Genomic DNA, 13,312 nt, shown 5'->3' on the forward strand with positions numbered 1-13,312 from the left:
AGAAATATCAATAACCTCAGACATGCAGATGACACCACCCTTATGGCAGAAAGTGAAGAGGAACTAAAAAGCCTCTTGATGAAAGTGAAAGTGGAGAGTGAAAAAGTTGGCCTAAGGTTCAACATTAAGAAAACGAAGATCATGGCATCCGGTCCCATCACTTCATGGGAAATAGATGGGGAAACAGTGGAAACAGTGTCAGACTTTAATTTTGGGGGCTCCAAAATCACTGCAGATGGTGATTGCGCCATGAAATTAAAAGATGCTTACTCCTTGGAAGAAAAGTTATGACCAACCTAGATAGTATATCCAAAAGCAGAGACATTACTTTGCCGACTAAAGTCCGTCTGTCAAGGTTATGGTTTTTCCTGTGGTCGTGTATGGATGTGAGAGTTGGACTGTGAAGAAGGCTGAGTGCCGAAGAATTAATGCTTTTGGACTGTGGTGTTGGAGAAGACTCTTGAGAGTCCCTTGGACTGCAAGGACATCCAACCAGTCCATTCTGAAGGAGATCCACCCTGGGATTTCTTTGGAAGGAATGATGCTAAAGCTGAAACTCCAGTCCTTTGGCCATCTCATGCGAAGAGTTGACTCATTGGAAAAGACTCTGATGCTGGGAGGGATTGGGGGCAGGAGGAGAAGGGGACAACAGAGGATGAGATGGCTTGATGGCATCACGGACTCGATTGACATGAGTCCGAGTGAACTCTGGGAGTTGGTGATGGACAGGGAGGCCTGGTGTGCTGCGATTCATGGGGTCGCAAAGAGTCGGACACAACTGAGCAACTGAACTGAACTGAACTGAATGTTTCATCAGTTGTCACAATGATTTATAATGTGAAATGCTTAACTGTAAAATGAAGTTTGTAGAGGGCAGACACCAATAATATAGATCAGAGAAGACAACTAGAAATTTAGACCCAAACCTGTACATATACACACACAGATCCCTTCTCATGAATTGTCTTCAGCTACTCTCAAGACTGAAGGCTGATAGTTCTATAGGAGGTTTGTTTGTGATGTATGATGTATGCGAAGTCCTAACCAGTTGACTCCAGTGATTTTAAATCATATGAACAAAATATAATTATGTGTACACTCATTTCCATATTGTAACTACAATGGATCATCTCCAAGAAAAAGAAATGCAAAAAAGCAAAATGGCTTTCTGAGGAAGCCTTACAAATAGCTGTGAAAAGAAGAGACATGAAAAGGAAGGATATACCAATTTGAAGGCGGAGTTCAAAATTGAAGGCGGAGAGAAAAGAAAGCCCCTTCCTCAATGATCAGCGCAACAAAATAGAGGAAAACAATAGAATGGGAAAGACTAGAGATCTCTTCAAGAAAATTAGAGATGATGACTCAATGAACATGAGTTTTAGTATGCTCTGGGAGTTGGTGATGGACAGGGAGGCCTGGTGTGCTGCAGTCCATGTGCTCACAAAGAGTCAGGCGCTACTGAGTGGCTGAATTGAACTGAGCTGAGTTGAACTACAAAGGAAAAAGTAATTGGAAATGAAATCTATCGGTTGGTCACTAAGCCATATTTTGCACATGTATTAGAGGTTTTTTTGATAATCAGAATTTTTAATTAAAATATTTTTTGAGTGCTAATATTCACCTTTGTGCCTGCTATGTAGTTTCAGGAATCTCTGACTCTGCATGACCCCATGGACTGTAGCCTGCCAGGCTTCTATGTCCACATGATTCTCGAGGCAAGAGGACTGGAGAAGGTTGCCATGCTCTCCTCCAGGGATCTTCCCAACCCAGGGATCAAGCCACATCTTGATCTCTTGCATTGGCAGGCAGGTACTTTACCACAATGCCACCTGGGAAGCCACAGGAAGAAGTGCAAATACTAAAACATAATATAAACTCGAATGAAGTAAAATCTTTCATTTTAATGAATTCATCACTGTGCCTTCGACAGCAAGCAAAAATGAAAGAAAATGTTTACTTGTATGTTGAATAAGTGATACATTTGCTACATGTTGTGGAGAGTAAAACTATCACTAACCAAATTCTTTTCTCAAAGAGCTTACAATATATTTAGTGAGAGAGAAATATTATACACATACATTTTCTTTTAAAAATACTTCTTTAAATTAATCTTCACTTCCTTTCAATAAACATTTAAATGTGATTGCCCCAATTCTTTCATTACCACTTCATGTTTCATGCACAGTGAAAGCATGGAGAGAGGCTCAGTGAGGGGATATATGTGTAATAAGTGATTCACTCTGTGGTACAGCAGAAACTAACACACACTTGTAAAGCTATTACACTCCAAAATAAATAAACAGTAAATAAAAAATTTAAAAAATAGAATCAGTATTTTCAGGGAGTCATCAAAATTAAAACATTTCATTCAGAATGTTAACTTGATGAATTCAGTAACATTTCATGTCCAAAGAATTGCAAAATGAGCATTTTCCTACCTACAAATGCAGTCATCTTAGATTTCAATAATAAAAAGAATATTCAAGTTTATACATGTAAGTGTATGCAGAAAGTCTCAAAAAATATAGGAAATGTCAGAAATATCACACATGTTAATATATACACACAAAACCTACATAATTATCAATCTAGAAGAACACATACTAAACACATCATAACTTCTAGCACATTTCTATTTCCTTAAATTTTCAATATTTTTCAAATTTTTACAATATTAACATATTCCATTCAAAATCCAAAATTATGAGACGGTGAGTGTTTCCTTAGCTGTTTGTGTGTTTGCCTTTTATTTTATTTTTATTGTATTATTTTTAAATTTTTATTTATTTTTTTAAATTGGAGGTTAATTACTTAACAATATTCACAGAGCTAGAACAAATAATTTCACAATTTGTATGGAAATACAAAAAACCTCGAATAGCCAAAGCAATCTTGAGAAAGAAGAATGTGTGTTTGCCTTTTAAATCAACCTAAAATAACTCATAAAGCACAACGAAATATTCATTACGAAGAAGTTACTGTGTGTTGAAAATACTGGCAGGATATCAATATTCTATGATACTGGCCAACATTTATTAGTGCTGCCTTAAACACTTTGCATACCTGAATTGATTTAATCTTTATAGTAACTATGTGTGTGAGTGCATGCATGCTCAGTCACTCAGTCCTGTCAGACTCTTTGCAGATCCATGGACTGTAGCCCACCAGGCCTCTCTGTCCATGGAATTTTCTAGAACACTGGAGTGGGTTGTCATTTCCTTCTCCAGGGATCTTCCAGACCCAGGGATCAAACACATGTCTCTTGCATTGACGATGGATTGTTTACCACTGAGCGCCTGGGAAGCCCCTTATAGTAACTATATGGACCTGAATTATTATTTATCTAGCGAAGTTGAGGAAACTTGAGGCTTGAATTTTCAGAGATTTATGGGTTATATAAGTAATAGAGAACAGACCTAGAATCTAAATTTTGGAATGTTTGGTTCCCAAGCAAGTGCTCATAATCACTCTGCTATAACGCTTCTCTATAAAGTAAAGGAAATGATTTCTTAAATTGGTATCATTGTTCCTATAACTGACCTTTTTTTCATCATAACACTCTCTGAAGTTGGATTATGTTTTGGAATATATACAACATATTTTAAAAGCTGACAACTATACTTTCTCATTTAGGAAATCAGTTTCACTTAAAAATGTATATAGTTAGACCATGGTTTAACATGGTTCTGGTTTCCAATTATAATGTAGATTTCCGAAGGCATATTCTAAAAAATACCCAAGATTATATTTAGTTAGGCAAATGATGGCTCAACACAATAAATAAACAAACAAACAATTCTATTTGTCTCTGAAGAGACAGCAAAGAAATACACTACAGGAATGAAAAAAAAAAAAGAGCTTTGAAACTTAACATCACTGTTATTTTAATTATTTGGAGTCCTTTCACTTCTTTATGACCCTATTGAGTGCATTTTTTACTTCTTTGTTTCTAAAACTGTATATAAGTGGGTTCAGCATGGGGATGACAATAGTATAAAAAACAGAAGCTACTTGATCCTTTCCCAAGGAGTAGGACTTACTTGGTTTTAAGTAAGTGAAAATCATAGTGCTGTAAAAGATGGTTACTCCCAGGAGATGCGAGGCACAGGTAGAGAAAGCTTTCTGCTTCCCTGAAGTGGAAGTGATTTTCAGGATAGTGGACAGGATGGACACATAGGACACGGATATTGTGATAAGAGACACCAGTAGGGTGGAACCGGCAGAAATGAATATGATGATTTCAATGTCATGTGTGTCAGTGCAGGACAGGGCTAAAATTGCTGGTCCATCACAGAAGAAGTGATAAATTATCTTTGAGTTGCAGAAATGCAGTCTACTCAAGCACAGAACATTGACAGAGGTGTCCATAAAGCCAATCAAATAGGATCCAAAGACGAGAGAGCAGCATCGCCTGGTGGACATAACCACCTGGTAACGCAGAGGGCTGCAGATGGCTGCATAACGATCATAGGCCATGGAGGAGAGAAGGAAACATTCAGTGGCGCCCAAGAAGACAAAGAAATACATCTGAGTGAAGCAGTTCAGGTACGAAATATTCTGCTTGGAAGTCAGTAAGTTGCCTAAGGTTTTAGGGGTGATGACACTTGAGTAACTGAGGTCAAGAAGTGACAAGTGACTGAGGAAAAAGTACATGGGGGTGTGAAGCTGGGGGTCCAGGCGGATTATCAGGATCATCCCCACATTCCCCAGCACAGTGATCACGTATATCAGGAGGAAGAGGGTGAAGAGGACCAGCTGGATCTCTTCAGAGTCTGTCAGTCCCATGAGGATGAAGTCAGACACCTGTGTGATATTCCTTCTGCCCATAGTGTTCAAGTGCTCCAAACTGTTGAGATCAAAGTTGATACTTGACATGAATTACTTCAAAAAGTTTGGGTTTTTATAAACAACATGATACATTCATATTCGATGTTATAGTTTGATGTTTCTAGAAAGTGAGAAGAGGGTTGTAGAGAGTATGAAAGAAAACTCTTAATTTGACTATAAAATATAGAAGGAAGTATACCTATATATTGGGATATAATGTAGCAAAACCTAGTACAATTGAATAGTTAGAATGACTGATACTGTTTTAAGGCTTGTCATTATTAATGCATTTAATTACCATGAGATTATTATACCATAGTTAGTACCATTTGACACATTCTTCATATGAGAAAAAAGCACTGTGAATTTAGTTTACCCAGCCAGAGTCAGAGCTATTAAATATTGGATCTGATATTCTGCCAAGGTAGATTGACTTCAAAAGGAATACCCATAATACTATATTCTTATTTATGATTGATTTCAGCAAACCTTCAAAATTTTTAGATATATAATAACAAAAATTGTTTCAGGTATATATAATTGGCAATTTGATATATAATATATATAAGTTGATATACATATAATTGTTTGATATATATAGTTTAGTGCATCATGCACTGTTATTTCTTTCCCAATATATTTACTATTATACTAATAAACACTCATTTCAACTTTAGTGAACTTCAGTAGCATATGCTAAATTATAGACCATATATTAGTATTAATCTTCAAACAATAGGATGCTTGTACAACTTGATAATTCAAAATTATATTTCTTCCAAAATTATGTTTCTAAATATGCACATTGATTGCAGACCCTGATTTTATCAACTCTGTATTTCTGGTTCTACAAATCTTGGCATTACTTAGGGAAAGGTTTAAATGATATGGGCTTCCCTGGTGGCTCAGAGGTTAAAGCGTCTTCCTGGAATGTGGGAGACCAGATTCTATCCCTTTGTTGGGAAGATCCCCTGGAGAAGGAAATGGCAACCCACTCCAGTACTCTTGCCTGGAGAAACCCATGGAGGGAGGAGCCTGGTAGGCTACAGTCCATATCAGTGTACATATTCTGAAAATATCTCCATTTTATTTGATTCTACCTAAAACCTTCTACCTTTGAGAATAATACTTACCAGAGGCCAAGGTTGGTAAAATACACTTCTTTTAATATTATCTATCTATGAAGTATGTTGGCCACAATTTTTGCTCACAAATAAAGCATGAAGATCATGTATGTTGAAAATTTCTGTAATAAACATGGTTCTTTTTTGAGATAAATTATTTTTTAATTTTAATGCAGTCATTTTGTTTTCTTCAGTAGGGAAAAGTAAATCAAACTAGAAACTTCATTCAGCTCCTGATCAAATGTAAAATTTGCCAGGAACTTATACCTGAAAAGAATTTCAGGGCTCCACTCTATAGGTACATCAGCAGAGAAGAGCGTGCTTTTCATCTCATCCTAATATTTTCAGGGTAGTTCATATACTGGGAATTGTTGATAATGAAACGTTTGCTCATCCCTGTGGACCAGTTATCAAGAAAGATTGCTCTGCCTGTCTCCAGGGACAAAAGTGCAACGACCAAAAGCAGCTACGATACGGTTTGAGAAGCTAGCTGTCTTTTCCCTTAGGAGCCACAAAATGAAGAGCCTAATGGGTTGGTCCACCTTTGTGATGCTCTAAGTTATGCCCAGGGTGGTAGAGAAACTATTTCTAGAGAAATATCTACTCAATGACTAAAATCATCAGGGGCAGAATGATACATTTTTGACAATAAAAGTTTTATATTTAAATATGTTATACTATTTAGGGAGTAAATATGTTTGTTAAAAAGAAAACTAGAATATAACAAAATTCAAAGAATGATATGGAAAAAAACACTGTTGCAATAATTTAATGAATTGCTCCCAATTAGTTTTGTCATGGAGTACTTATCTGTATACCTCTAGATTTGCATAATCACTATCATACTGTATATTTAGTATCCACTCTCATTTTATAACTAAGTGAAAGTCAAAGTGAAGTTGCTCAATTGTGTCTGACTCTTTGCGACCCCATGGACTGTAGCCCACCAGGCTCCTCCGTCCATGGGATTCTCCAGGCAAGAGTACTGGAGTGGGGTGCCATTTCCTTCTCCAGGGGGTCTTCCCGACCCAGGGACTGAACCCAGGTCTCCTGCATTGCAGGCAGATGCTTTAACTGCTTAGCCACCAGGGAAGCCCTACAGCCTCCTCAAAAACCATGATAAATGCAAAACTATGAGGAGAAAGCTTTCCTTACTTAACATTTTCTGACACTGAGACTCATTTTGTTCACTTTAGGGGTTTTCCTGACTTCAAACTATTCTTGTACCATTCATTGCGTCATGTCAGAAGCCAAAGCATGATCAGAGATTTTTAAGATCTCTCTTAATTTGATGATGGTGTATCTTCATTCCCTAATTCATTATAGTCTTATCTATCTATCTATCTATCTATCTATCTATCTATCTATCTATCTATCTATCTATCTATCTAATCTATATACACATACACATATGGGCTTCCCTGGCGGCTCAGATGGTAAAGAATCTGTCTGAAAAGCTGGAGAATAGGGTTTGATCCCTGAGGTGGGAAGATTTCCTGGAGAAGGGAATGGCTATCCACGCCAGCCTTCTTGCTTGGAGAATTCAATGGACAGGGAGGCTGGAGGGCTACATTCCATGGTGTTGCAAAAAGTCAGACATGACTGAGTGCCTAACACTGTCACTTCTATATGTATACAGATAGATAGATAGATTATATATGTGTATATGCATATATATATATATACACATACACACACACACGCACACACACACACACACACACACACACACACATATATATTCCTTTTTCCTTTAATCTAGAATGATAGAAAGTACATCAGGGATAAATGCAAGGACATTTTGAAAAAATATATATGGACATTTAATCATAACTCTGAACAAATAAAATATATTTGTTTCTTATCCTTAACAAGAAAAGCATGGCATGTTTTCTCTTAGAAAGAGAATAGCAAGGTAATATTAAAGCACAGAAATAAAAGTTAGATACCTGATTTTATTAGTATTAAATAAATACAAATCTTGAAATTATCTACAGAACAATATATGTTCAATACAAGTGAAAATTAAAACATATATACAATTAGAGCCACAGTAAATATAAAGAAGTTTCCACAGTGAGGAAGTTTTATACAATTATTAAAATCTGAGCATTGTAGTTATGATGCATGGATGAAAATCCCTGGTCAAGAAAGAAAGGGAAATATAACCAGTTCACCAATTTTCAATAATGGTAATGAAATATCTTGAAGGAAACTAATCTGACTCAGACACTGTGCTTAGGAGAAAAAAATTGATGTTAAATTAATAAAGGGAATGAATGATGAGTTAAGACAGTATCCTCAATAAGTCCCTAAAGTAATATATAGTATGGTTCATCAATTATCACCTACAATACTTTATAATGTAAAATATTTTATTATAAAATGAAGTTTGCTGGCATCAGGCACCAGTAATACATATCTGAGAAGAAAATTAAACATTTAAACCAAACATATATATGTGCACTCACAGATCCCTTCACATGAATTGTCTTCAATTATCCTAAAACTGAAGAGCAATTATCACTACAGGAAGTTTCTTTTTGATGTATGATGCAAAAGAAGTCCTAAAAACTGGACTCCAATGTTTTAAAAAAGTACGAACAAATGCAGATCTCTGTACATTCATTTCCATACCCTAACCCCTAAAGGAAAAAATCATTTTAAAAAGTCTATTAATCTCTGCCACTTTTAATATACCAGCAAGCAATGTTTTTGAAAGAATTCTAGATAGAATTTTCAACTGAACTAATGTTTTGGAGTGCTAATATGCACAGGATGGTCCAAATTCCAAGGGAAGTTATAAACGTGATTAAGGAAGAATCACTGATCTTAATAAATTCATTACTTTTTTTCCACAAGCTAAAAAGAGCAAAGAAAACATTTACTTATTGTAAATATCATAAATATTACATATGTGTTTGTTCCATGCTGTGGAGAGGAATAGTCAAACTATGACTAGACAGACTCTTCTCTCAAAAAGCTTATAATCTTGTCTGAAAAAGAGAAATATAAGCCCACATATTTTCTCCTAAAAGTACTTTATGGATTAATCTTCAGTTCTTTTCAATAAACATTTAAATAAGATTATCCAACTTCCATTACTTCTAAATGATTCATGCACAGTGAAGGCAGTACTGAAGATTTCATCTTTTCCAGGGATCATTTTGTATCAATGCTGAAGAGAGTACGTTAAACAGGGTTTATGTTCAAGTGTCTTGTCAAGGAAAAATAAAAGGAAAACCCAGTTTCTCTTTTTAATACTATAGATTTAATGAAATTTTTCTTCCCAATCTGGAGAACTGAGAGTCGCTAAATATACCTCACAAATGTCACAGTGATATTTTATACCTAGTACGTCATGATTGTACACATACTCACAAACATGCACATCGTTGTTGTTCAGTTGCTAAGTCGTGTCCGACTCTTTGCAACTGTGTGGATGGCAATAAAACAGCTTCCCTGTCTTCACTATCTCCTGGAGTTTGCTCAAACTCAAGTCCACTGAATTGGTGATGCCATCCGACCATCTCATCCTCTTTCACCTTCTTCTCGTCTTCAATCTTTCCCAGAATAAGGGTCTTTTCTAATGAGTTGGTTCTTCACATCAGGTGGCCAAAGTGTTGGAGCTTCAGCTTCACCATCAGTCCTTCCAATGAATATTCAGTGTCGATTTCTTTTAGGAGTGACTGGTTTGATCTCCTTGCTGCCCAGGGGACTCTCAAGAGTCTTCTCCAGCACACAGTTTGAAAACATCATTTCTTTGGTGCTCATCTTTCAGTTCGTTGTAATGTAGAAAATAACCAAATCAATCAAAATTAATTCATAAAAAATGAACATTTGATAAGAAAAAGCCATTGTACATATAAAATACTGCAGGGTTATGAGTTTTCAAACAATAATGGCCAGCGTTTATTAGTATGTCCTTAAATGCCATCATTATCTGATTTAATCTTTACAGAATATTTATGGACCTGGAATTATTATTTATCTTGAGCAAGATAAATTCCTTTTTTTCTTGAGGAAACTTTAAACTTAAACTTTCAGCAATGCTTTAAAGGCTTATATAAGCAAAAGTGCAGCAGACCTAGAATCTAAAATTCTGGAATGGTTGGTTGGGTCTGGGCAAGTGCTCATAATCACTCTGCTATGTTGATTCTCCACAAGGTAAAGGAAATAATTTCCAAAATAATCTATTATTCCCCAAACTGAGCTATTTTCCATCATGAAATTCTGGGAAGTTGGATTATGCATGTGAACTTGTATGATATAATTAAAAGATGAAAACTATAATCTTTCATTTTGCAAACCAGGTGCCTTTAAAAATGAATATATATCGACCATGATTTAACATGGTTCAAGATTTTCAATTACAATGTAGATTTTTAAAGACATATTCTTAAAATATTTGAAATTATATTTGGTCAAGCAGGATGGTTCAACAACAACATAAATATGTAAATAAATAAATATAAATAATTCTATTTGTTTTTGTAGAGAAAGCAAGGAAATACACTATAGGGATGGAAAAACAATGAGCTTTAAAATTTATCATCACTGTTATTTTAATTGTTTGGGGCCTTTTCTCTTCTGCATGACTCTTCTGAGAGCATTTTTCACTTCTTTGTTTTGAAGACTATATATGAGTGGATTCAGCATGTGGATGACAATAGTATAAAACACAGAAGCCATGTGATCCTTTCCCAAATAGTAGGACTTACTTGGTTTTATGTAAGTAAAAATTGCAGTACCATAAAAGATGGTGACTGCCAGGAGGTGGGAGGCACAAGTAGAGAAGGCTTTTCGTTTCCCTGAAGTGGAAGTAATTTTCAGGATAGTAGAGAGTATGGCCACATAGGACACACACACACCATGATAAGAGATGCCAGTAGACTGGAGCCAGCAAAAAATGGATATTATCATTTCAATGTCGTGTGTGTCAGTGCAGGACAGGGCTAAAACTGGGGGTGCTTCGCAGAAAAAGTGATAGATTACATTGGAGTCACAGAAATGCAATCTGCTCATGCAAAGCATATTGACAAAGGAGTCCATAAAACCAATCAAATAGGATCCAAAAAGTAGGGAGCAGCAGTGTCTGGTGGACATAACCACCAGGTAACATAGAGGACTGCAGATGGCTTCACAGCTATCGTAGGCCATGGAGGAGAGAAGGAAGCATTGAGTGACGGCCAAGAAGACAAAGCAATTCATCTGGATGAAGCAATTCAGGTATGAAACATACTTGTTGGAAGTCAGTAGGTTGTCTAAGGTTTTAGGGGTGATGACACTTGAGTAACTGAGGTCAAGAAATGAGAAGTGACTGAGGAAAAAGTACATGGGGGTGTGAAGCCGGGAATCCAGGTAGATTATCAGGATCATCCCCACACTCCCCAGCACAGTGATCAGGTATATCAGGAGGAAGAGGGTGAAGAGGGCCAGCCGGATCTCTTCAGAGTCTGTCAGTCCCATGAGGATGAAGTCAGACACCTGTGTGATATTCCTTCTGCCCATAGTGTTCAAGTGCTCCAAACTGTTGAGATCAAAGTTGACACTCAGGAAAAATTTTTTCAAAAAGTTTGCATTTTCATTAATGACATGACAGATTTAAGTTAGCTTAGTGTTTCTAGGATGTGATAATAATTGTGTACAGAGTGTGAAGAGAAACATCTTAATTTGATTGCCAAATATATAAATACAGAAACAGGTATAAACTGACATTTGAATATAATATAATAAATGCTAATATATCAAAAACAATTGGGATAACCCTAACACCATTTCCCTTTGTTAAAATATTTAATTCTCATTAGAAGTTTGCATCATAGGTATTACTATTACCCACAGGTTTTAGGAAAGAAAAAGTGTGCAGAGAATTTAGGTAATTTTTTCAGTCAGGGCTATTTCATGTTTTCTCTGTAATTCTACCAATATAGATTGATTCAAGAGAGTATGCTCACGATACTCTATCCCTATTTATAATTAATTTCAGCAAACCTGAAAATAAATGCTAGATATAAAAGGAACAGTGGTAGAATTATTTTAATGTATCATGTACTGTGCACTATATTCAAATATTCTTTAATACTAATGAAAAAAAATATCAACGTCTTGACTTTTTAGTTGTAAAGAGTATTAAAATTATAGCTGCATATTCATATTAATTTCAAAAATATGCATTTTCCTAATTTGACTATTAAAAATCAAATTTCTTCTAAAATTAACAACATATACACAATGGAGTATTACTCAGCCATTAAAAAGAATACATTTGAATCAGCTCTAATGAGATGGATGAAACTGGAGCCAATTATACAGAGTGAGGTAAGCCAGAAAGAAAAACACCAATACAGTATACTAACACATATATACGGAATTTAGAAAGATGGTAATGATGACCCTTTATGCGAGACAGCAAAAGAGACACAGATGTGTAGAGCGGACTTTTGGACTCTGAGGGAGAGGGTGGGATGATTTGGGAGAATGGCATTGAAACATGTATACTATCAGGTAAGAAACGAATCTCCAGTCTATGTTTGATGCAGGATACAGGATGCTTGGGGCTGGTACATGGGGATGATCCAGAGAGATGATATGGGGTGGGAGGTGGGAGGGGGGTTCATGTTTGGGAACTCATGTACACGCATAGTGGATTCATGTCAATGTATGGCAAAACCAATACAGTATTGTAAAGTAATAAATAAATAAATAAATAAAATTAACAATTTCCTTACACACCTTGATTGCATCAATTTTATATTTTAGGATCCACAAGTCCTGGGACTTCTTAGGGTAAGAAGAAGAAATGATAGAGTAAATAATCATTCAAATAATATCTGTAAGACACGATATCAGTTCAGTTCAGTTCAGTTGCTCAGTCATCTCCGACTCTTAGCGACCCCATGAATTGCAGCTTGCCAGGGCTCTTTGTCCATCACCAACTCCCGGAGTTCACTCAGACTCATGTCCATCGAGTCAGTGATGCCATCCAGCCATCTCATCCTCGGTCGTCCCCTTCTCCTCCTGCCCTCAATCTTTCCCAACATTAGGGTCTTTTCCAATGAGTCAACTCTTCACATGAGGTGGCCAAAGTACTGGAGTTTCAGCTTTAGCATCATTCCCTCCAAAGAAATTCCAGGGTTGATCTCCTTCAGAATGGCCTGGTTGGATCTCCTTGCAGTCTAAGGGACTCTCAAGAGTCTTCTCCAACACCACAGTTCAAAAGCATCAATTCTTTGGCACTCAGCCTTCTTCACAGTCCAACTCTCACATCCATACAGGACCACTGGAAAAATCATAGCCTTGACTAGATGGACCTTTGTTTGCAAAGTAATGTCTGCTTTTTAATATGCTGTCTAGGTTGG

At 36.3% G+C, this 13,312-nt stretch overlaps 2 protein-coding genes across 2 annotated transcripts; both read right to left on the reverse strand.

Annotated features, from left to right (window-relative positions):
• Positions 1 to 3,903: 3,903 nt before the first annotated feature.
• On the reverse strand, positions 3,904 to 4,827 carry LOC138093018 (olfactory receptor 8H1-like). The gene has a single exon (XM_068989104.1). It carries the CDS (start codon positions 4,825 to 4,827, stop codon positions 3,904 to 3,906), a length of 924 nt encoding a protein of 307 aa, XP_068845205.1.
• A 5,684-nt stretch (positions 4,828 to 10,511) lies between these two features.
• On the reverse strand, positions 10,512 to 11,462 carry LOC138093083 (olfactory receptor 8H1-like). Its single transcript, XM_068989178.1, has one exon. It carries the CDS (start codon positions 11,460 to 11,462, stop codon positions 10,512 to 10,514), a length of 951 nt encoding a protein of 316 aa, XP_068845279.1.
• Positions 11,463 to 13,312: the final 1,850 nt, after the last annotated feature.

The sequence above is a fragment of the Capricornis sumatraensis genome, chromosome 16 (assembly GCF_032405125.1).
Source record: "Capricornis sumatraensis isolate serow.1 chromosome 16, serow.2, whole genome shotgun sequence".
NCBI classification, from domain to species: Eukaryota; Metazoa; Chordata; class Mammalia; order Artiodactyla; family Bovidae; genus Capricornis; species Capricornis sumatraensis.